General features: G+C 44.2%; 1 protein-coding gene across 1 annotated transcript; it reads left to right on the top strand.

The window, feature by feature from the left end:
* The first annotated feature begins 313 nt into the window (after positions 1-313).
* On the top strand, positions 314-24819 carry vat1 (vesicle amine transport 1). Its single transcript, XM_041062552.1, has 6 exons — positions 314-963; positions 7353-7560; positions 17901-18071; positions 19354-19443; positions 21176-21417; positions 24504-24819. Exons 1-6 carry the CDS (start codon positions 538-540, stop codon positions 24774-24776), a joined length of 1410 nt encoding a protein of 469 aa, XP_040918486.1. The 5' UTR covers positions 314-537; the 3' UTR covers positions 24777-24819.
* Positions 24820-25071: the final 252 nt, after the last annotated feature.

The raw sequence follows: 25071 nt of genomic DNA, 5'->3' as shown, positions 1-25071 counted from the left end.
TTAAGTAGAGGCTTTTCTATATTTGGCAAAGCTATTTATTTCCCCCAACTACATCACCTTAATAATCTAATGGAGACTTGCAGCAATCAACAGATTTGGCAAAGATTGCTTTCAACTTTATTTGCCTTTTAGCCATAATGGACAATTTTGCAAATCACCTCTCTGCTTGATGCAATATAGACTCATCCTATAGCCCTACCCCAAAGGGCCAAGCCCACCCAGTCACACACGCCAATCCCTGGGTTTCATCAGCTCTCCGTGTTTTCCAGCCTGCCCGTGTCTCGTCCCACTCACTCACACACTCTGTCAGAGCGCGGCGTTGACAGCCACTGGCCACTGATCAGCCTACTTTGTCGGGGTTTGTGTCTCCATGCAAGACTGCTGAAAAAGAAGCTCTAACCCTCGCACTTTCTTTTATTTGCAAGGCAAGCATACGCAGCCAATCGACAAGCCCGGCCACGGCAACAAAAGCACAAGAAGTGAAAAGCCTGTAAGTATTTTTCCTAGACTCATCGGTGTCTCACAGCTGCCTGCACAATGTCTGGAGAGGACGCACCTGCCCAGCAGCAAAACGCCGTGGACCAGAAGCAGGAAACCAAACCGGCGGAGGAGCCCAAAACCGAGCCGCCCAAGACGGAGTCGGCTCCCGCTGGCGCCGCCGAAGCAGCGGCCACCCCCGCGGCGACCACCGAGAAGGTCCCCGAAGAGGAGGCGTTCAGCTACCGCGCTCTGGTGCTCACCGGCTACGGGGGCTATGATAAAGTCAAGTTGCAGGTGAAGAAAGGCAAGCCGGCGCTCAAGGCTGGCGAGGTCCTGGTGCGGGTCAAGGCTTGCGGGCTGAACTTCGCCGACTTGATGGCAAGGCAGGGGCTGTACGACCGGCTGCCGTCCCCGCCGGTAACCCCGGGAATGGAGTGCTCCGGGGTGGTGGAGGCTGTTGGGGAAGAAGTGACAGACAGAAAAGTAAGCACACATGACTCTCCGCTTTTATATTTCTTGCCACTTGAAGCCACGTTTTACTGTTTGTGTATATGTGTGTTTATTGGTTAAACGGTGTATTTTGGCCTTGCTTGGTTTTGGTGCTGAAAAGCTACATCTGGATATGGGCGTGTCAGGCTCTGCTCGCTGCTCAGGCAGTGGCTTTAGAGCTGCACACTGTAATAAACATTTTCATCACTGATTAATTCAAAGCTCAGGGTCAAGTAATCGACTCATAAACAGGCTAATTTAAAAAAAAAACTGGTCTATAGTTAATGTTTGATGTGTTGCGGCTGCTCGTCCATTCATTCAGTTGTGTGTAGAAAAGAGCACTTGTCTGAAAATGTAAAGCGTTAAAGTGCGTTAGTGTGTTCATGGTGCATTTTATGTCTTTCGAAGGAAACCAGAGTGTGAGAAAGACACGAGTTGAGCACAATGAAACCAGCAGCAGGCGTCGCCCCTCTTGTCTCCCCGGTTTTCATATTGTGCTGCCTGTGCGCACACACGAGCAACTTTGTGTAGACTTCGACACAAAATAGTTGCTGCAATGGAGAGATGGGCTTAATGTTCAGACGCAACGGGTGTGCTGTCAGTCTAAAGTCTAAATAAACACATGCCAGTCCGTGGGATGCTTTCCAACCTGGCTGCACCTACGCTGTGCGCTCTGATGTGCGCCAAGGCGCGGGGAGCTGTGTCAAGTCAGCAAGAGATAAGCCAAGATAAGACCGGAAATTAGACTGTTTCGCCTTCAAAATTAAAGCTGGAAAGTCACCGGAGAGTTTCCCTTGTCTTTTTTTGTGGAGACAAAAGAAGAGAAAATGGAAATATGAAAACAACCACACGAGAGAGAGTGATGACTGTGTAAAAAAAATTGAATTATAATATAACCTATAACCCCTATAAGGTTATAGGCGTTAAGTCTGCAGTTGTTCCTCATCCTGCTTGGGCTTGCGTGGCTCTAAGTGCAACTATAAAAATAACAGTTTGAATGACAAACGATAAAACGCAACTTCGATTCCTGTTACATTTACTGCTCCCGCTGCTTTGCTTTCAAACTGTTAATCAATAAGAGACTTTATTTTGGAGACTGTGACGAGCCACGGTTAGTTATTAACATGGCTGACTTGACACCGGTGGCGAGACCGGAGTCACCGACGCCTTTTGTTACCGCGAGCGGCGGTGGCGCACAGACGCACCGAGCGGAAAGGGCGAGGCGCGACGCCACAGACGGCGCGGTCTGAGAAATGAGAGACGGGATCACTCGCCCTCTTTGTCAATAGAGGGCCCGTCGCCTCTGTTGTGTTGCAGAAAATATTTACGGCCATCAATATGTCACGATTAAAGTTCAAACCCCCGCGCGCTCTCAGACAATGAAGCCAATCACAATGAAACAGTCATAATAATAAAAAAAAACCGACTTGGACTTTAATGTTCAGCCACGAGGAATGAAGTGGTGACTGAAAGAGGATTATTGGTCGCTTTCTTGCATTGCATGATGAGTCACAGGCCTATACGTCTGTCTCCTGGCTGCATGGCATCACCACGGTAACGCCTTTTGTAAGACAATTAAGCTACAAAGCCGAGATGTTGCACATCAGCCAGTGTTGACTCACGCCGTTTGTTGTAAGAGCGCCGCATTTTCTCACATCAGCCACTTAATGTCTGTGGATAATCCTACACACGCCGATCACATGTGTGATGCAAGCGCACAAATCAGTGCATCTGGCTGGGAGTGGCGCATGTGCCGGTCAAGTGTGGATCCACATGGACGGGGGAATCTCTGCAGAGTAATGGGAGCCTGATTGGTGGCGTGTCAGCCTGGATCAGCCGGGTCAAGACCCTTGTGTTTCCAAAATACTTCACTGCTTCTTTCCACATTGTCAGTAATGTAGATTGGATTTAAAGGTCATGCGCGACACACACACATGCACGAACACACAACTTGTCATCCAATGCCTCTCACTTCCACGTCTCCTTGTAGCCCTTAAGCTTATAAAATTAAGAGCCAATCTTCCTAATGGATGGAGATCTCTGAGATCTTTTGCCAGCTAACTCAGAGGGAATGCGCTGACCCTGATGGCCCTGAATTTTTGGGAGGCAAACCACTTGCTGCAGCTTTATCTGTCTGCCTGTCTCCCTCACCCATACACACACACATATATTCAATACAATAATGGGTGTGTCTGAATGTTTGCTGCCCATACAGTGCACACATAGCTATGAGCACACTTATGCCACTTAATTAGATAATGCAAACACAGACATCAGTGGCTAAGTAAAGTGCGACTGATTTTTATTTAATCTTATCATTTCAATAAACGACCAAACCTTATGTTCTTGAATGTCAGAGCCTGCTTTACCACTCAGGCATTTCAGAGAATTTTGTTAAGTTAAAAGAGCAGTTTTGAAAATGAAAATGAAAACATATTTGAACAATTCCCAGCCAGAGATAAAAGTTTGTATCTCTGTCTATCTTGTGCTGTAACGTTATAAAACTGCAGTGTTGATAAATGCTGCACGCTTGCACCATTGTTGTCCCCTAGTCTCCGTGTCTCTGGCCTGTTTATTGTTTTAATGCTTGCCGGCTCCAGTGTTTTTTTTTTTTTTTTGTGTATTTATTATCCATTGCATGTCTCGTGTTGTGTTTCAATAACTGCTGCTAAACAAGTGTCCCCTGGACGGACAATGAAGTTGAGTGAAGTAATACTACAGTGAAGTCACCCAAAATGACCTATGAGGGAGTGTTGCAGGGAAAAGTACATCAGTGAGTAAGCGAGGGAAGAGGGGAAATATCACAAATCACACTGAAGCTCCCGTGACACCAAACATCAGCACTTTTTTCTCCAGACCTGCTTTCTTTTTTCATTTTTCATGCTCTCCCTCGGTGAGTTTTGGTAGGATCTGACCCATATGTTCTCAATTACCTCCCTCTGGCCCACATTGTCAGTCTGGTATTTCCTTCATCCCTCCTTCCCTCCCTCTATCTCTCCTTCCTTCACATAATCTCTTGATTCTTCCTCCGTCAATTGCACTGTTTGGTGAATCCCTCTATCGCGCTGCCCTCCCTTCATGCCTTCCACTCTCCTTCCCATCTTTTGTATCCTTCAGGGCATCTATACCTTCCCGCCTGTCCTCCTCCTTCCATCCTACATGTCCCTTTCGCCCTGATCACAACGTTTTGGAGCTTGCTTTCATATTCTACATGGCCTGCTGACAGTTGGCCATAAGCTGCTGGGCTAAAGGAGAAAATCAGATGTTTCTGTTTTGTTTTTTTCCCCCTTTGAGATTGTTCAGTGTGGTTTTCGTTAAATTCTGGAAATTTCTGAGATTGGAAGCGTAGAATTGCATCAAGGCTTCTAATATTAATTAAGTTGTACAACCAAGACGAAGAATAATGGTATTTTTGTCAGCATGATGTGGTGATTTGCACAATCAGAGGTGCAGTCAAGTGCATGAAGCAGCATCCAGGGCCTCCTGTCACAGATTTTTGCAGTATGTGAGCAGGGCGTGGCTTTTTATCTCACCATCATACAAAATGTGATAAAGCACAATAACACCTACGCTGACACCGGGGAGATATTATATTTCCTTTTAATTACATTTACTGGAGCCACGAGGGCTGTGCAGGCGTTACATTTAACCTTCATCTTTTGCCTCAACCTGACTCAGGAACGCTGTATCAGAAATTTTGCTTGTCCTTTTTTTTTTTTTTTTTTTCCCTGATAATTTTTTTTGCTGAGATCATCAAAGCTCCAAGCCACAAAGCAGCTGACTTGGAGGCCCTCATACCCCCAAACTGAATCACCATCTGATTAATTCCATTCCTATACAGTTAACTGGAAGTGTCTTTGTTCAGCGCCCCCGCACACATGACCCCAACTGTGACTACATTCGATGCAGTGCCATGAAGGCTTAGAGAAAGGAAATGCAAGGAGCGCCTGTGTGTGTTTCTGTGTCACACTGTGAAGATGTTGTAACAGAAGTGTCACAAGGCTCGCTCGCTCGCTCGCTCGCTCGGCCTCGAATGTTGCTACCCAGTTTCTGTGTAACTGACAGCAACTCACATGCTCACATTTTACGTGGGCACGGAAGAATAGCTGCAGATGCATTTGAATGTGATGTGTGAGTCATGATTGTGAGTGTTTCCTGTAAAAGCCTGAACTCCCCTGTCTATCGATTTGTGCCTCACTGTACCCCCAATTAAACCAGCAAGGCAGACGAGTTTCAAGACTCCGAGAGTAACGGAAAAAGGGAGATGGAGATGGGAGAGAGAGAGAATTGGCATGAATAACAAAGGGAAGGAAAGAGAAGTAGCCCACGGTTAAAAAGCAAAAGTATAGTTTGAAAATAAACCAAATGACTCGGCCTCAGACAGAAAGATGCAGATATGAAAGAGAAAGAGAGAGGCAGATCTCTCTAATTGGAGTGGATAGACATCGAGGCGCATGGCTCCCTCCAGACCATTAGAGAGGCCCGGGTAGAGAGGGTTTGTTCCCAGGAGGAGAGAGCTTGCTCAGCCATGGGGAAGAATCTGGCAGGGACTCTGATGAGTGGAGAGAAGCCAGGGGAGAAGATGGGCCCCATTGTCCTGTCTCGCTGATGAGGAAGAGGGGATATAGGACACTTCTCACAAGGGAAAGAAGAAAGAGGATGGTAAAGACAGAATGAGACAGCGGAAGATGGAGAAATGGGGGATAAAAGGGGGAGCGTCACAGAAGGCGGCAAGAGCGAGACACAGACAGGATGAGACGGGGGACTGGAGAAGGGGAAGGAAGACGTTCTAAAGTTGTGAGAGGAAAAGGACTCAGGAAGTGAAAGAGAAAGAAGGGAAGAGAAAAAGTGAGGAGAATGGAAACAGGGTGGGAGGGAGAACTGTGTCGAGAGAGGTGGATAAGGGGGAGGAAGAAAACAGGAAGAGACTTATAATGTTGCAGTCATCTCTGTTTCCTGTGTCCCTCGAGTGGGCTCTCCCGATTGGTTAGTGAGGACGCTGGAGGGGGGGCGGGGGCCGTCCTTCTGGAAAGAGACAGTTGCGAATCAGAGTATCCTGCTTTGATAAGGATAGTTTGGTAGCCGAAAATGACAAGATGGTGATCGGGACATGCAGCATGTTAAATGACGCCTGTGGCCTCATCGCTGTCAGAATAGCGGCTCTGAAGGATTGAAATGGCTAAATTTTTAATGACAATCGCATATTTTATCTTCATAAAGAGAGATTCTGACATTTCCACTATGGCCAAACTTCAGCTGAGAGAAAAAATTACAACACAGCACTGGATGTTTAGCACATTTGCTTCACTACCATTTCAAAGTCAGCGCAGCCTTTGGTTACTACTCTTACTCTGCTGTGGTTTGTCACTTTCCTTGTTTGCTTGCATTCTTTAAGAGCAAACTCTTTGAGGTTTGTTGGAAGAAGTGGTTGCATGTTTGCACGTCTGCTGTTTTTGTAAGCAAAACAATAAATCACATCCATACTATTCCTGCTGCACTGCTCGCATCATTCCCACTGCGCCAAAGAAACCGTGAGGCTGCAGATGGCGCGATGCTCCGAGCTCCATCAGGCTCCGGTGGTGAAACCTCCTGGGGTACTGAGCTGACAGCGGATCCTCTTAATTTCATTAATTTAGCTATGGTAGAGTTTAGTTTTAGTTCAATAAAATTGTTTTAAAAAGTGTTTATAAACTCCATTTTCCCCCAGTGTTGTCATTGTTCAGTGGATATAGTATTGATCCCAAGACATGGTTCCGTCTTCCAAAAACAAATAATTATGGAAAGCAAGATAACAGAACCTCCAGTTTTGGTGTTTTGTCGTCCAGATCTCAGCTATTTAGAGGAGGATAATTGCAGAACAGTCCAACATCTCGCTGTTTCTCTGGTGCATTAGAGCAGCGGTTCCCAGCCCCTTTGTGTCAGATGCTGCTCTGTCATTGTCCAGGTCCAATGAACTCAGGCAACCTTTCATCAACAACACCCATCAATGAGACACGTGTTTATCTTTACTAATTTTAAACTGATTACTTCTTTTTTAAACTAATGTTCATATACTGGATACAATAGTGGATGTTTCAGTATGTTTTGTTTTACAGAGGTTGAACTGTTGATGTTTATGTCTGTTTGGCTAAGTTTGCATTTGTTCTCCAAGGGGTAACTTGGAGTAGAAGCAGCTGGACATTTCAACCATTCATCCATCCTGTTAGCTCTTGTGATGTGTAGGTGTTGTTGCTGACTCAATATTTGGACATATTTTCTAAAAATCAAATTTAAATTTCTGTTTTATCCAGTAACTTGAGCTAAACACTGGAAATAGATGCAGATTGATAGGCCTTTGCTTCACCCTCTTTTCAGCCGTTGTCTTCCTGTGCCTCCTGTTCCAGGTCGGTGATAAGGTGATGGTGCTGAACCGCTTTGGGCTCTGGCAGGAGGTGGCAGCGGTGCCAGCAAGTCACACCTTCCTTATCCCAGAGGGCATGAGCTTCGAGGAGGCAGCTGCCCTTCCTGTCAACTACATCACCGCCTACATGATGCTGTTTGACTTTGGCAACCTTCGGCCCAACCAGAGCGTCCTCATCCACGCTGCAGCAGGTGCTGAAACAAAAACACAAATACAGTGAACGTTACATTGCACATAGGGGACACATAAACACTTTTATTTTATCTCAGTCTTAATTTGGGAATGGATGCATCACTCTTCATGAAAGGTCATTAATTTCAGTGTTGGGTGGGTTTATTATAAATTGATTAATAATTAATTCGCAAACTAAAGCAAACGTTGTTTTTCCTGCCTGCTGCAGTAGCTATGAATAACAGTGACTCAAAGTTCCAGTGCAAGTTTATGTTGTTTTCCTGCAACTGAAAACCACATTTAATCACTTTCATCTCGGTGTCAGCCCAGCAGCTCTGCAGTGAACTCTGCTAACTGCTCTGTCGTAAGTGGACACAGAGGAGATCTGCTTGAGGAGAGAAAAATTTAGAAAATCCTCAGCAGAGGCTCAGAGAAATATTTACCAGACTTCTTCCCTCTCTGCGCCCCCTGTTTCTGCATTGCTTTTTTTTATATAAATGATGGTTGTTGGAGAAGGTCCCACTGTTCATTAGTGTGCGCTATGGCTCAGTGAGTGCACTCTCCAGTACCGCACTAATACTGGAGCACCTGTCACCTGGACTGTAAGGTCAAAGCTCAGAGTGAGTGGGTGGGAAAAAGATGGGGATTGAGGGAGTAAAAGCACCTGTTTTGGGGTGTGATGCGCTGAGCCTGAGAGCATTTGATTTTGCTGTGTTTACACAGTCAGGCCAGCTGGAGAGAATGGGAGTGAATTTCTGTTTCCCTCTCGCTATCTGCCGGTGTATAGCTCTCACTTTTCCTCTGGTTTTCCACTCTTTCTTTGCAGAGGGAGTCAGAAAGGGATCCCTCGACATTTGGGACAGTGTGTGGGTGTAGATAACGAAGGGATGTAAGCACATAATGAAACCTGAGCCTGTTTTCTCTCTGGGAGACTGAAAAAAAAAAATGACAGAGAGTTCTGGGAAACTGCCAACCCAGGTGGATGTATCCCTTGGCATTAACACAATAATGCTGAAAATGAATGAATTTGTAAGATTAAGATTAAACTGTAGTTTCCCCAGAGCTGAATGACAGTTAACAGACTCATAGTTGTGGGACTGGTGGTCACAGAGGAATCCTAAATGTTTGCATGCACAATATCATCCAGCTGATGTCACTCATCCCCGTGAAACACACATGATGCCAGAGGTTTTCTGCTCAGGGTATGTTTGCTATAGGAGGAATGCTGTGGAAGTGTGGTGTAAGACACTTTTCCCTGCTGGTTTGGTGGAGGCAGGCGTCTCTGGTTTCTCAGGGCGGGCTGCCAGTCTTGGCTCGCCAGCTGTCCGGACATCAGGATTGTAAAAGCACATTACTGAGGCTATGACAAAAACATTTGCTTAACAGTCTGCTTGCCTGCTCTCTGTCATTCTTTGCATGTGCAAATAATTATTATACTGTGTCCTCCACAGCTCTGCTCTGTCGAGACCAGAAAGCCCTGCAGTGGCAGTGTGCATGATTGTAGTTCCTTTTCAACAAAATGTATTGCCAGTGAGTGAGATGTGCACGTTGTTCTCTTAACACCTTCTCCCTACGTCACAGGGCTGCATGGCTCAGATGGTGCTGGATGCTGAGTGTGTGTGTGTGTGTGCGTGTGCGTGTGCGTGTCAAAAATTGTTCCTGATGTTCTCTCTGATTAGAGATCAAAGGTATCTGCTGTGACAGGGCCAGAGACAGACAGCGAGAACAAGATTGTGAATATGTGTGTGTCTGTCTTCTCAGGTCTGATATATTTTTTTTTAATATTATGAAGGAAATTGCAGCCACGGTTGCATATTACTTGCTAAATATATTCCAATACTGGAACTTTTTTAATTTTAGCAGTATTGTAACCACAAGTGTAGCGTAGCGCTGAATCTATTAATCAATTAGCTGATGATCAACAGATTTTTTTTTAACAATTAACATTTTTTTAATCAGTTAAAAAATTTTTGTCAAGCAAAAATATCAGACCTTCATTGTTTTCAGAATTTCACACAGGAGGTTTTGCTGATTTCATATCACAGTTGATTGAATCTCTTTGCAGTTTTGACTGTAGTTCAGACAAAGTAAGCAATCTGAAGTCTTCACCTGACTCTGGGAAATTATAACGGAGCATTTTGTCAGTGTTTTCTGACATATTATAGGCCAAATATTTAGTCAATAGTAAAAATTATTGATAGTTGCACATTTGCAGAAATGTGACCTCAGGGCGTGGCTCAATTTTTGGCTTAAAATGAAGCAGTGTTTACCTAATTTCATATGAATAACATTTAGAAACCAGAGCAGTGTTCCAGCTTTTCATAAAAAAAAGCAAAGTAAATAGTTTTGTGAAGCATATTAAGTTTTTCTCTTCTTTCCTAGTCCTGTTAATTTTCTTGTGACTCGTGATTTATCCTGCTGCCCCTTGTTGTTCCTAAGGTTTAAGGTATTTTCCCTATTTAGTGATATATTCTGAATATAACCCTTTCAAACGTCAATTACTTGGCTGTAATGCGTCACATGAAGATGTGGAACACCACCACTGCTGCCTCGGTGAAAACTGAAAAGAAATTCCTTGTTTCACATTTGAAGCTTTCCAAGAACTGATCTCCTTTTTGGAGTCAAAGTCGATTCTAAGTAGCAGAATACAAGTCTGTATCGGAATACAGAGCATTTTTTGTGTTTTGATTATGAAACAGCAATCAACAAGTAGTCAACTCAGCCCTGCCCACAGCGCAGTGAACACCCCATTTTACAACATACCGTATTAGTATGTGGTTAAATGGCTTTACTTCACCTCGACAGACTGTCTCACGAGGCTTTGCAACTGACAGTTGCATATGAAGTCGTATATCCAAACTGCACAGCAGTACTTTTTCGCCTGCACAACACTGCATTCCTCCTAGATCAGTTTACGTTGAGCAAAGATAAAATTGTGAACTTTTATATGAGATTAACTGGACCTATTTACACAGCTGAGAAGTAGCAGTGGCGCAGGAGCTTCAGTCACGGGGTATGGTTTGGTATTTATGATTTAAACCAGTATGATTTTTATTGTAGGCCCATATAAGATCAACAGCTTCTTATCGCGGTTTCTTCTCTTTTATTGTCATAAATCTTTTCATTAGCACATCTTTCAAGTAGATGCTTGAGGGGCTCATGGTTGACCTGTTTATTCTCATAATAATCCATGGATTTAATCACTTTAGGAAAATAACCAACCTTCTTTCAATTACTTTTAGATTAGCTTTTCCCCAAAGTCCCTGGAACCTGCAGTTGAATAGATGCTTCATTTTAATTAATTATAAAATGTAGTAATATTCTTATCGTGTTATCATCTTCATTTTATTTATTTATTTTTTGTATAATGAAACAGAAATAGAAGGTCAAGTCAATTTTATTTAAACAGCCAACAATCACAGAAGTGTCTGAGAGGGCTTTGCAATCTGAACAACACCCTCAATCCCAGACCCTTAAAGAAGAACATCCCCAAAAATCCTTTAGTTGGAAAAAGTGAAGAAACCTGAGTGAGCTTTTTCCAGGACAGAGGGCCATGCAAAAGAAGTGGCAGTTGTATAACTGCTGCACACAGACACAGAGTGAATATTGATATTAGATATTTTTAAGTAAATATAGGACATAATATAGAACATTAAAAGAATAGTTTGATACTTTGGGAAACACATAATTATCATTATTATTATTTTAGTTTTTATTTATTTATTATTTTTGTAGAGAGTTGGATGAGTGGATCGATTGCATTCTCTCATCTGAACATAATTTCCTCGAAAGTGTGGTGAGCTTTGCCCATCAGGACCAGACGACCAGTTCAGAATGCCTTCCTGGTGCTCAACCATACTTTTCCGCGCGTGCACACGCGCGCGTGTGTGTGTGTGAGTAAACTCTGGTGAATAGTCCTCAGCTGCCTCTCTCGTGGGTTCGCTCCTGTCCTCTCTCTCTCCAAACAATAGCTTGTTGTATTTCCTCCCATCGTGCCTCTCTTCTGCACCACACATCTGCATCCTCCGTTCTCCTCCTCCCCCTTCGGCCCTCCGTAACCTCCGCTCCCTCTGCATGACCTCGCCATATCCGTGCTCGAGCCCTCGTCATCGGGGGAACGTGCGCACGTTTCCCCCTTTGTTTTCCCCAGAGGTCTTGGGCGGGGGGAAGTTCAGCGACATTTGGATGTATCTCGTGGGTCTTCGACTGTGCCCGGCCAACAGCTTTTCCTCTGACCTCTCCCTGAACTGGTCCTAATGTTTATGAACCCTGGCCAGCCACCCTGCAACCACACCCACACTACACATTCCTGCATACATATGGGGCTCCGCTGCTTCCAATGATGACGTCCACCTCTGTTTTATTTATGAGATCTTGAGTGACTGCAGGCCAGCGTCAAGTGTCACGCATTGTGTTGCAGATGTGGAATGCATAATATGAATTAGGTGGTGCTGTGGGAGCCTATTATGTGTCATCAATTTATCTGATGATTGGCCTCAGTCACCTCCGCCTGCATGTCAAGACCTCATGACATTTTGGCACCAACGCTGCCAGAGTTTGTGGTTTGATTCCAACTGGAGCTTCTCAAACTGTAGAAAAACATATTCACTAATAGCACCGTAAGGTGCTTTGGTCTTCTAAATGACATATGTTATCAATCATCTCCTCTCATAAAGCTCCGGAGCAGTGTGTTTGAGGTTTGTGTGTTAGATTCTACACATCCTCAGTGCCGTTTAAGTTGGCCGTTATTAAGCCTTTTATTTTCCCCACCAGCCACTTATGGTGGCTTCCATACTTTTACAGCTGGAGTGTCTGGGACTGAGTTACACCAGGTTACACTGAGGATTATCTGGCAGTACTTGATGTGAGTGGCTCCCAGCTGCTGCATGTAGGTGCAGCACACCCTTGAGAGTGACGGGTGACAGCAGCCACAGTGGAGGGATTAAGACCTTGTTAATGGTAATCTACGGAGCTGAGCTGCTGGTTCTGCGAGTACTTTTCACAGCTCTAAACTCAAGTTTTAATTTTTTTTTTTCTCTGATATGCTCAGTGTCCTTCTACACCAAAATGTTATAAGTTTACTGTTAATGCTTTAAATTAGATGGAACAGGTGGCTGGATCTCTTGGGTTTGGTGAATGAGAGCCCCATCCTGGTGTAGATCTTCATGACTGCTGTCAGACCTGTAGGCAGGGCCTCAGGCATTATGAGCCTCAGTGCACAGCTGATTGCATTTGGGATTAAAAAATGAGAAGCAAAAAATGTTTTGGAAGGATTATTGCAAAAAAAAAAAAAAAAAAAAAACCCAAAACTTGTGAGCTACAAGGAAATAAAGATTTCTATGTATCTTATTTCTCCTGGGACTCCCTCCTAGATTATTGTTCTCATTCATTATTCACTAGCTGACAAAGGCCCTTGCTATTTAAGCATGAGATCAAGTGTACTTACATTTCTCACTTTTATAGATCAATTGTTCCTGGGAGCCATGCTAAAAGTCTGAGATGCCTTGAAAATGGTTTCCTTTCCTCTCTCCCCCCTTAGTCTGTCTGCTTGGGAGGTCTTACCCTAGTTTAGAGAATGCTAATTCAGTCTGACCACTAAGCGGGAGTCTGGGCTGTGTGGTTGAACCGTCTCTGTGTTCCCCAGGCCTGGCATCGCCGGCGGCAGATCAGCTGCACTGATAGGAGAGGGAAACCAGGGCAACCTCCGACCTAACCCGCCAATAACATCGCTCGCTCGCGCTCTCATCGCTGCAGTGACAAATGACCCGATCCACCCCCACTCTAACCACCACATACAGTAGCAGGTGTATGTTAAACCTGTGTCAGGACACCTGTTGTGTGTGTGTGTGTGTGTGTGTGTGTGTGTGTGTGTGTGTGTGTGTGTGTGTGTGTGTGTGTGTGTGACATAACAGGATGAGTGTGCACCAGCTCTTGTTTCATTCTGCAGACGGGTTTGCACCAGGAAAGAAAGTTGTTTGTGATAGAAATATATTTTGTGTTTGTACATGTAGATGCATATTCTGTGTTTTTCTGAGCGCTCTCTCTGTGTTTGTGTTAGTTAGCAGTGTGAGAATCCTTACTCAGGAAATCACAGGGACCACATTCACACACAAGCAAAGGATGTTTTTTTTTTTTTAATTCACTCACTCGGTAACTAAAAATGGGTTTCCTTTATGCTGCACGGAGAGAAATTTGCCATCAGAGAGAGCACATTACACCGCTCTTGAAGCCAACAGTGTGAGCACATGCACGCACACACACACACACACACACACACACACACACACACACACACATGCACACATTTACACAGTCAACACCAAGGTTACATAATGCAGAGTAATACCTCAAGAGTACACGTTCACAAACACCAAACCACAGCTCCTGTCAGCGTTACAGGACTCGTATCTGAGCTCTGTTATAGAGCTGCAGAGAGTGGCAATAAAATGTTCATTTATTGGGTTCAGCTTGTTGATGTTGTAACGCCGCCACAGCGAGTTTGGGTAAAAAGAGATGCTTGAGTCCGCATTTGTATTTCATACTTTCACAGCCGCTACCACCACAAGTTAATGATAGGTTGAGAAAGACAAGAGTCCTTCAGGAAATGTGGAAATGAATGCAGAAGAAATCACACAAGAAAGCAACACGGAGCTCAGATGCAAGGGACCAGTCATCTCTCTGGTGCTGACAGTAGCCACATGGCGACCACACGCCCCCCCCTGCCAACACCTGAGATCACAGCTCTGTTCAGACAGTTGAGAAACGCTGTGACGTGACATCGTCTTTATTTAGAGAAAAAACACGAGCAGTTTGAGGACGTAGCTTGAAAGCACATTGAGAGATGTATTAATCAGGACAAGGCAGACGTGGAATCCATCCCATTATTTTTTTTTTTTTTGAATCTGAAAAACATTTCTGATGTCCCCACCCACCCCTGCTGTTGAACTCTGGGTGTGGAGCAATAACAGTGGCCTCAGTGTCAGTCTGGATTCCACTGTGTTTTGGGGAAAATTCCTCTTCGCTGCTAACAGTCATGTTATGGAAGCCAAGTGCAATTTGTGCCAAAATGCGAGTATGTAAGGATTCAGGGAAAGACAAAACCCTACTGTGTATCCTGTTTCTCCCGAGAGGGTGAGAGAGAGAAAAACAAAATAGATAGGTGGACGCTTTTTTTTTTTTTTTGACGTTTCCTAATTTACAAAAGTAAACAATTCAATTGAATCTCGAGCAGAACAAATGCAATTAGCAGCAAGAATTTGCTTAAGCTGCTTTCTCTTCCCCGAGCAATGGGTAAGTGTTTGTGGATGGTCTTAAATCGTGCTCTAACCCCTACCAAGAGAGATGATTGTCCAAAGACGTAGACACAGAGGGAGAAACTATAAATCAGAAAACTAAAGCACTGGGTCGATAAAAGGTTAATATTTTAATCTGTGCATATTTGTGAAGATTAGCAGATACCAGCAGCCATTCAGGTCCGTTCAAGGCTGTAGCCCCTCTCCTCTCTCTTTTGTGATCAGTGCATGTATGTATGGATGTGTGTGTGTCTGCGAGTGTGTAATTGTGAAGTGAGGTGAGGTGCAGTAAGGGGTTCTTGGCACAGCTTAGCAGTCTTGTGATGGGAAATCAGGAGTTTGTTCTCAGGATCCAGGCACAGGTATCGTCTTCCTCTCTGGGCGCGATATCGCTTTGAAAAAACATTTTTACACACCCAGATTTTGAAAACCAAAAATATCTGATTATAGAGATGACATTTGTTTAGTTCTGTTGTCATCTCATTAATGATTTAAGGCTTGATTGGAAAATGAGTCTTTGTCTCTTTGAATAGAATAGAAAGCAATACGATGAGAATAATGACTGATCTCTGCTGTGGTTGTTTACCCATTGCTCACTGACCTCATCAAGTCAACATAGAAGGGGAATCACTGTGTTTATGACAGCAGCGTTAGTTAAATATTAATATGTGAGCGCCTGGCTTAATGCATGCATCATCCTGTTGCACACATCTTCACACCTGTGTCTGAGGGTTGCTACTATGCGACAGGGCCATTTTGTAAGAACAGCTCATAAACTCCTCGCTTAGACAATTCATATTCATCAACTTCACACTTTTTTTTTCTATCTTCCTTCATGCCTCACATCAACAGCCGCTCGTATACTTGTACTATAACCCCATGTGTCAAAGGCAAACAGATGCAAATTTGCTTGTACTGTTTGCTTGTGTAAAAATTTGTATGCAAGTGCATTATGGGTACATCACATGTTCCTAAATAAATACACTGCTCTTTGATTTTTGTGTAAATTGTTCCTTAATGTACAAAAGCCTTGACACACATTCACAGGTGGCTGAATATCCAAAGTTTGGTGGCTACTAAGAGGAGGGAGTGACCTGGTCTGTCAAATATAAACTAATGACAAACTTGTGATCGCCGTCAAATGACTCTTCTATGTTCAAGGGAAGAGGAGTCAATGGAACAAAATGGCTCCCTTTGCTCAGTCATTGCCGGCAATTTGGCCGAGGTTTCCTTGGCAACACAAACCTGGTTTCTCACTGAGGACAAGGAGAGATGGTGCTGTTACAACGCAGCCGCAACAACACTCACATCCAGCAGCAACAGCTCTGATTGAGTTTTTTTGTTTTCCCATCAGTTCTCTCCTCCGTGTCAGCATGCGTGATTATAGTAAAGCAGAGTTTATTCCTCTCACATCGACTCTCAGATGAGAACCACAAATCAGAGACAATTGTTGGATGGTAAATGGGTCTATTCATCTAATTTCTTAAATTTTTTCCAACAATTTTTTTCTAACCAAGTGCTCAGAGAGGTTTTTTTTTTTCTTAACAGAATAAAACCCTCTGAAATAAACCTCTTTTCATATTCACACTGAGCGAGTCCTGGTCACAGATTAATAAAGAGGATCATTTGAATTGGCCTTAATCTTATCATTAGACCTCAGTTCATTTTTTTTCTTTTTTTTGTGTGTGTGTGTCAGTCGTGGTTTTCTATGATAATGCAGCCTCAGAGAGCAACTGTCAGGATGTCACTGAGGAAATTGTGCTATTCGACTCGTTTACTGGCTCCGAATAATTTTGATGCAGAGACGAAGGGACCAGAGGTGCATCACTGTCATCTAATGCTATGTTCAGATATAAAGACTTGATACTACTGACGTTAAGATATTTAGTAGATATACATGACCAAGCATCATAGTATGGATAAAGGAAGAAGACTTTTTTTCATTAATTTCACATGATAAAATCAGATTTAGAAAATATCTTCCTCTTTGGTTGCCTTTGCGCAAGTCTAATCAAATGTGCAAAGGCCTTTTCACGCATGCATGTGTGTCTATGTGCCTGTCTTCCTGCCTTTCTGATTATCTTACTGGGTGTTCTTACTAAATGTTTGGGTTTAGTTGCCTGTGTAAGCAAGCGAATCGTGATTCCATCATTCATTTATTCCAAACCTGTCCAGCAGCCCAGCTATGCCATTAAAAATGGATGTTATTTAAACACACGTGTTGCTTTGTGTTGCTTTATTCTCCGGTATCAGATAAGATGTGCTCTTTACTTGGTCAGGCATAAATGACCTTTATGGATGCCTTTCATTTCAAGTCCTCGAGTCGGCCTCCATTTCAAACGAGCCACTGCTTATCAGTAACCTATTACTTCTTGCTCTGGCTGCCTTAGCAAACACTGGCTGAGGCATTTGCCACAACTATGTACACACTTTCAAATACAGTGACCACAAACAGATATCCGAAACATCCACTGAAGCACACGGTCTTACGGCACTTTGTCTTTAAAAGTTATCTTGGACAGCGCAGCACATTTTGTTTTCAGCTGGCACGGTTATAAGGAGCTGAGTTTATGTAATTTGCAATAGAATGTCATCCAGCTCTCCTTTCCTAACAAAACAGACATCTCAGCTACAGCTCTACTTGTCCTGTGGAATTTTAGGCAGGTTGTTTTGAATAAGGGAACCAAAAAAAAAATTAGATGTGTCATCTGAGCTACAATGGCTACTTTCTCCAGAGTTGGATGTGTGTGTCTGTGCATCTGTGTGTGGGTGTCTGTTCTCCCCAGGCCAGCTGGGGTAATGTGATTTTGTTCAGTGCGTTCTTTACATACCCCTGAGCAAAACACCTCCACGCTGTTATTGACTGTCTTGTTTGGGACAATAAATAATGTAAATCACATTTACCTGCCACAGAATGGAATGGGAATTCTCGGTGTTGCCTTGAACAACCGAACTCAGTCAGTCTTGACTCCTTGTCAGTAGACTTTGCGCTAGAATCCATCACAAGTCAAATTGGTATTTTTTCGCAAAATGATGGCTGTGTATTAACCCTACCCCTCTTCCCTCAGGTGGAGTGGGTATCGCAGCCACCCAGCTTTGCAAGACAGTGAAGGATGTGACTGTGTTCGGCACGGCGTCGGCCAGCAAGCACGAGACCATCAGCCAAGGTGGAGTCACGCATCCCATCGACTATCGCACCAAGGACTATGTGGAGGAAGTCCGCAAGATCAGCCCGAAAGGTGAGACACTCAACCATCTGCACTGGGAAAATCACTCACACTAAATTTGGAGTTTGTGTGCGGAGGGATGCACGATTTCAAATTATGTTTAATAAATGGCCCAGTGTAAACTATCTATAAGTAAGGATTTACAGCAATATGCACTGAGATCGTTTCATAAGATGAATAGTGCGGATCGATAAATTCCCACTGGCACAAAGCAATACTGTGTGACTGCAGCATTAGTTGAACAGCGCTGAACAAACTGCAGACAGTGCGATGATACATTTTCATACACTTAGTGTCTCTCTTATGACACAGTTCTCAGCAGAGCTGGCTGCCATGTACACTAGACTGACAGCACGTAGAGAGTCATTTTCCCTACCAAGAAAACTCTTTGCATGTAACAGTGAGCGTTCGGATTCTCATCGCCATCAATAATGTATTTGCAGAGTTTTATGTAGATGTGGCCCTGGACTCTCTAAAGGGGGCACAGAAAAATGCTGCTTTTCAGCAAAATGAAACAACGTCCAGTTCCTGTTTCTTCTTTTGCCTACTGCTGTGTTCATAGCAGGATGGAGACTCTCATTATGCTGGAGGCTCATTTCATAGTCCCCTCTCCAACGCGTCTCTGTTCCTTGTAGCATAGAGACAGACAGACAGAGAGACGGATAGGAAGAGAGCTAGAGCTGACACTTTAGACAGAATGCATCTAATTAGAAGCCTGGATCAATGTGCAGGCCAGCTCGCTACCTTTCCCTGTGTCTTTCACTCTCCGTCAATTCATCTGTGCTGTGGTCAAGGCAGAGTCGTGCTGTGAGCCTCCCACAATCAATGGAACCAGGGTTTAACGGAGCAAGGAGGGGTAGCCCAATTTGAGGAGTCCCCTCTGGCACAAAAGGACGTCATTAAGGTTGAGCCTACATGGCGAGACATTAACAAGCCACAGAGAAACCGTCGTAGTTAGGTTGCCATGCTTTACCATCTGCTCAGAGGCTGGTTTGTTACTCTGTCCACTCAGGAATGGAATGAACAGTGATGGAGAGACATTTTATCCCTCTTGTCTTATCAGTAACAAGAATGAAAAAACATAAAACAAGTGGGATCTCACCCCGCACAACTCCTCTGCTCTCTTGGCATACGTATGGGGTTCCTCTTCATGTAAACATGGCACAACTTGGCTACACTCACTACTCCTCGTGAACTCTGGCATGCGGAGGGGGCTGCCGAGGAGACTTGGCAGGCTGCTCTCTCTGAATTCAAACCAATGATAATTGTCCCCTTCTTATCTCTCCTGCTCCAGGGATGGACATAATTCTGGACCCTCTCGGAGGATCAGACACCCATAAGGCCTACAACCTGCTGAAACCTATGGGCAAACTTATTACCTATGGTAAGTAACAAAATGATCCTTTACCTGAGAGTCGATCAGTTGTTTTCAGTATACAACAAATTACAATAAACATGGTTATAATGGTAAGTCTGGAAGAAGACTTGCCTATGTCACCAGTTTCCACAGTTTTCCACATGACATAATCAGATTCAGAAGCACTTTTATGCACCAGAGTCAAATAAAAATCAAGCCTCAACTCCCACAAGCAACTTCCTGCAGCTAAAAAAGTCTTCTCACGCAGCACTTGCCCCGAGGCTGAATGTACCTCTCCAACCAAACTTCTCCAGATTTTTAATTTTTAAGGTTACCAGGACGTCTTATGTAATGCCTAAAGCCACATGTGTGGTTTATTAAGCTTGTTGGCAGCTCTGCACAGCATAGTAGGAAGCACTAAGGTTACTGTATAACTTACCTGCACAAGCTAGCAGCTACTGACAGACACAAATGCCCATGAATATGTTATTCCATACTGGAACTCATCAGCTACATATTACAATTACCAGTATGTTCTTCACTCATTTTCTTTAAGCTTACATGTGATGTTTTTTTTTTAATATTTCTGCAACTTGTTGTGAAATAAAACAAATATTTGGAGTGCGTCTTGAAAAGCAGCTGCAAATTAAGTCTGTTTGTACTGATATGATCAGAAAAAAGGTCTTCCAGCTGAAGGATATTGAGCAGATCAATAAAGTGCATAAAATAGTCATGGGTTTCTACACTTGCCGTAGAATAAAGCTTCTTCCTGGTGGGCAGTGCGACCTCTCTGTAGAGGTCAGTGTCCTCAGTGTCATCCGTGGGCAGGCCTTTACGCTCGCTCTCTGTTACGCTGCCAATCTGGAACCAGCATGTATGCAACAGTGGGCAGGGTCGGCATCCATGGAGAACAGGGCTTTGCCTTTGCATGTTGTACAAACACCCACTACCCAGTATGGTGCCCCCCAACCCTCGCCCATTCACCCTCTCTCGCCCCAACTGTAACCCCCCCCCCCCCCCCTTTTAGCCCCACGACACCCGCCTGGTCCCTGTATGCTGGCCACTTCTGTTCCAGCTTATCAGAAGTATGCTGGGCGAAACAATGGGCGTTCTATGCACACGAAACCTGGAATGTGTCTGAATGTAGCAGGCTGGGTCCCTCTCTTCTCTCAGAGCACGCTTTGTGTCCCCTGTTTCCCCTGAGACAGACGCAGAGACAGTGAGAGTATAGGAGGCTGTGTGAAAACAGAAGGAGGGGATAGGAAGGTGATGTGTTGGCAGTCATAGCTGAAGTGCTAAAGAGGTTTTCAGGGTGAAGGGTGCAGGTGAGAGTGTGAGTGTACCGGGGAACAGAGGTGGGACAAAAATATAAACCAGAACTCATGAGAACAGGCACCTGACAGGACTTAATATAGTCCTGATTTGACATGTCACCAAATAATTAATCAATGATTTTTGTCAGTGTTTGTTTGGCCAATAAAATGTCATTAAATTGGAAAAAACGAGGAGATGAGCGATAACCAGAGGCCAGGGTGATGTCTTAGTTTGTTTGTTTTAAATCAATTTACAATAACAGAAAGCAGCAAAGGCAGCAAATCCTCACATTTGAGATGCAATAACAAAAAAATGAAAAGGAAGTACATGAATAAGACTTTTAAACAAACAATGCATCATTAGTAAATCAGTCTTGCACAGACTTTGTCTTCCATGTGGTAGAGATTTAGGCCCTTTCCTTCTTTTCTCCCTCCTTCTCTCTCAGGTGCGGCCAACATGCTTGCGGGCCAGAAGAAGAACCTGCTCGCCGTGGCCAAGAACTGGTACCACCAGTTCTCCATCCATACGCTCAGCCTGATCCAGGGGAACAAGTCGGTGTGCGGCTTCCACCTGGGCTACCTGGACGGGGAGACGGAGCTCATCGCACAGGCCATGAACACCATCCTGGACCTCTACAAGCAGGGCAAGGTCAAGCCCCGCATCGACTCCACTTGGCATCTTGAGCAGGTCTGTCTACCACTTTCCCCTTTTGCACCATTGTCTCTAATATAGACTGTGTCTGGACTGATTAAATCCAATGAATGTCACATTGTCTCATATAATATTTGCATTTTTTTCTAACCAGGGTTGGGGGAAATGATGATACATGCAGTGACATGATATTGTAGTATATAATTTCTACCACGACGGCAACTATTTAACATCTCTAGCAGTATTACGCTGTTTCAGGCAGTGTTGCAAATCACTTTTTGGCAGTACTGGCTTTACAAGTATTTTTACTTCTCTAAAGTATATTTAATTTAACCAAAAACAGATCTCATCTGTTTCTTTTATCTACAAAACAATTTTTCAATTGAATATCCGGTAAATTTGTTATATTGCAATTTAGATTGCTATCATAATAAAAAAGAATTACACATACAAGATATTTTCCTTATCGTCCACTCTATTTACTCAACAATTCATATGGCTCGTTGTCCAGACACGTATTGATCAAAACATCTTCCTTAATCTGTATGTGACCATTTGAGTTGCCATTTTTTTATGTGCTCTTAGGCTGAATCCTTATTCAAAGGTGTATTTCCAATAGACGGCCTCTGTATTTGGATTTCAGAATCATTTGTGCCTGGTTGTACCTAAGCGCATCCCTGTGCACCTCAGTGTGAATGACCAGATGATTCATTCACCCAGAATGAATGTGAATGTCAGGTGGGTCTGCGTGTTCGGCAGTAGGATCTGCAGGAGCTGGGCGTGGCCTCCAGATTCAATAAGACTCACATTCAACAGATGAAGTTTGTCCACAAGGAGCCCTGTGTGTCCTCTATGATAACTCACTCAGCCAGACAGAGTCAGATTGTCGCTGACAAAATTAACGCTGCAAGCAGATATGAATAGAGAGAGTGTGAAAAACACGGAGAGAAAGAGGGAGTCAGAGGCTGACATCTTCTGTTGTCAAAGTCAGCGCTGGTCAGTATTTTGGCCTGTGCGACTGCAGCCAGAGAGAAACACCCGCTGTCTTTCTCCGCCATCTGACGCTCTTTCTCTGCCTCTCCATCTGCCTGCTCTTCATATCGGACTCTTTCTCTCCTTCTTTAGGTTATTGACTCCCTCTGTGTCTCTCTCCATCTCGCTTGTATTCTCTCCTTCTCCCTCCTCACAGTGTATCTTTTTCGCTTTTTCTCTCCTGTTGCTATGGTGACATCCTTTAGTCAGTGTGTGCGTCTCTCTCAAGGAGGGGCCCTGATGTATGAAAAAGAGAAATTGAAGGAGTGTGGAAAAAACAGAGGAGATAACAAGGTATATCTCAGTCTGGCTTGGTGTGTAAAGCTTTGGGTGGATGTCTGCAAACACAGATGCTTGCATTAGCATCAGAGACGATCAGAGAAAAAAGCTGTTGTATGACAGTTAATCAAATACTTGATCGTTTAATACAACCTGAGTACAAATGCCACGCCCTGACCCCATCCATCACAGCCTTTCTTCCATTGTCACGCTTTGTTTTTGCCCCAGTAATCAATAAACATGCTGGAGCGGTATTTGGAAATTAGCATCATCCCTCCCTCCTGTGGTTTCTCTTGGTTCATTATCTACATCTGCGCCGATGCCCGAGAGGATAACGGCCATGTGCGTCGCTGAAAAAAGCTCACTCCAGTCCGAGATGCCTGGCAGCCAGAGAGGCTGACAGATCTCAGAGAGTGAAGGGTGGGAGTGGGTGGAGTCGTCCAAAGAGCCTCAGTCGCTCTCACTGTGACTTTCATTCACATTGAAGATGATTCTTATAATTCCCGGATTCACCCCTCCCTCCCTTTCAGTTTCAGCGAGGCATGTTCCTCGTCTGAAGGACACCAGTTGCGCCCTCTGTCCTCTAAACCCCCTCCCCTCCACCTCCAACTCCCACACTCCCCCTCTTTCCCATGTGTCTGAGTCGTCAGGGCCACGTTTCAGCCAGGCTTTACGTTGCTAGGAGATGGCCCCGTTGCCGTGGCATTGGTCGTTAGGTGGTCTGCCTGCCTCGCATGAACAGGGGGATTGGAGGAGGGAGGGAGGGAGGGGGAAGTGATGGAGACAGGAACAGACAGTGGACAGAGCTCGGTGGTCAAGAGGAGGGTGGGGCTGGTCTGGCTGGGATTCTCCTCTTATCGTTATGATTGGCAGTGATGTGGGATCAGTGCTGCTTTAGATGGAGGGTGAGCTCATTGTACCCAAAAGTACAATGATTCATTGAGTCCTTTAAATTCAGCTTTTATGTAACAACCAGACCACGGTGGTTTGGTACCTAGACAAGATTTCTGAGGACAGTTCTAACTATAACAACAAATTGTGACTGTGGTCAAAGACCTTCTGTGATAAACGCTGGATTTTAAGTCTGACTTTAAACAGCAGTTTAACCCAATAAATGATGTGCCTGTACTGGGGATTCACCTACTGGGGACTAAACGCTATCTGAAATGGCCGCCTCCATCACTGGAAAAAGATTTAATACAATTATAATTATAATCTTATTGGGCTTTAAAATGGATTTAAAACATCACTATACATAAATCATGATGTAAGCTTTCACATTAAAGCTGTTCTTAAAACGCCAGCGCATAAAATTGATCCCAGAACAAGACCGGGATTGAACAGCGGTCTCAGAACCGACATTAATCATCTCAAATGATCAAAATAAATTTCATTATATTTAAGCTTAATAAATCCTATTATTGAAAGTATCTGTTTGCAGTATGTTATTCCCTCCATTTATTTTGTCAGTCTTCTGTTTCTTTGCTTTATGCCGCTGCAACAATCTCATTTCCGCTCAAAGATTATTAAAGTCACATCTAAACAAATGTAATTTCACATATGCTGCATATTGAAGTAATATTTGCTGGGAAGATCTGTTTCTAGTCTGTGAAGATTATAAGCACAGAATGCAAGGAAGCTCACAGTGCTGTGGAAATGTGTTGGTGGAGGAGAAATTGGCTACTACTGTGTGCCCTCAATAGATTTTTCTCAATGACAGGTGTATTTAAAATCTTTCTTGCCCTTCTTTCACCCTTTACACTTTCATCTCTCCTTATGTAACTGTCTTTCTCCTTTCGGCTCTCCTCCAGGTGGGCGATGCCATGAGGAAGATGCAAGAGAGGAACAACATCGGCAAAGTGATCCTCTCCACAGAGCCAATGCCTGAGGAGGAGAAGAAAGAGGAGCCCAAGAAGGAGGACAAGAAAGAGGACAAGAAGAAGGAGGACAAGAAGAAGGATGACAAGAAGAAGGACGATGGCAAGAAGGAAGAGAAGAAGGACGACAAGAAGAAAGAAGAGCCCAAGAAGGAGGAGAAGAAGGAGGAAGAGAAGAAGGAAGAGGCCAAGAAGGAGGAGAAGTGAGAGGGAGGGAGGGATAGTCAAGCAGACCAGCAGGGAGTTTGTGTCCTGGGAGCAGGGGGTGTGGTGTGGGATGGTGGGGTCAGGGGGGAAAGATGGAGATGGATGGGGTGGGAGGGTGGGGGTGGAGCATTAGCAAGAATGGGAAGGAGTTAGATTACAAAATTATCACACCACTGTCTTTCATCTCTTCCGCTTCACCCTCTTGAGTTCACAATGGCAGTGATTACTCAGGCCTGGGTCCACCCACCCTCTCCCTCCCTCATACCATTATCTCAAAAAAAAAAAAAAAAACCCC

The sequence above is a fragment of the Toxotes jaculatrix genome, chromosome 18 (assembly GCF_017976425.1).
Source record: "Toxotes jaculatrix isolate fToxJac2 chromosome 18, fToxJac2.pri, whole genome shotgun sequence".
Classification (NCBI taxonomy): domain Eukaryota; kingdom Metazoa; phylum Chordata; class Actinopteri; family Toxotidae; genus Toxotes; species Toxotes jaculatrix.
The sequence above is the reverse complement of the archived record's forward strand: the minus strand, read 5'-3'. Positions and strand labels throughout refer to the sequence as shown.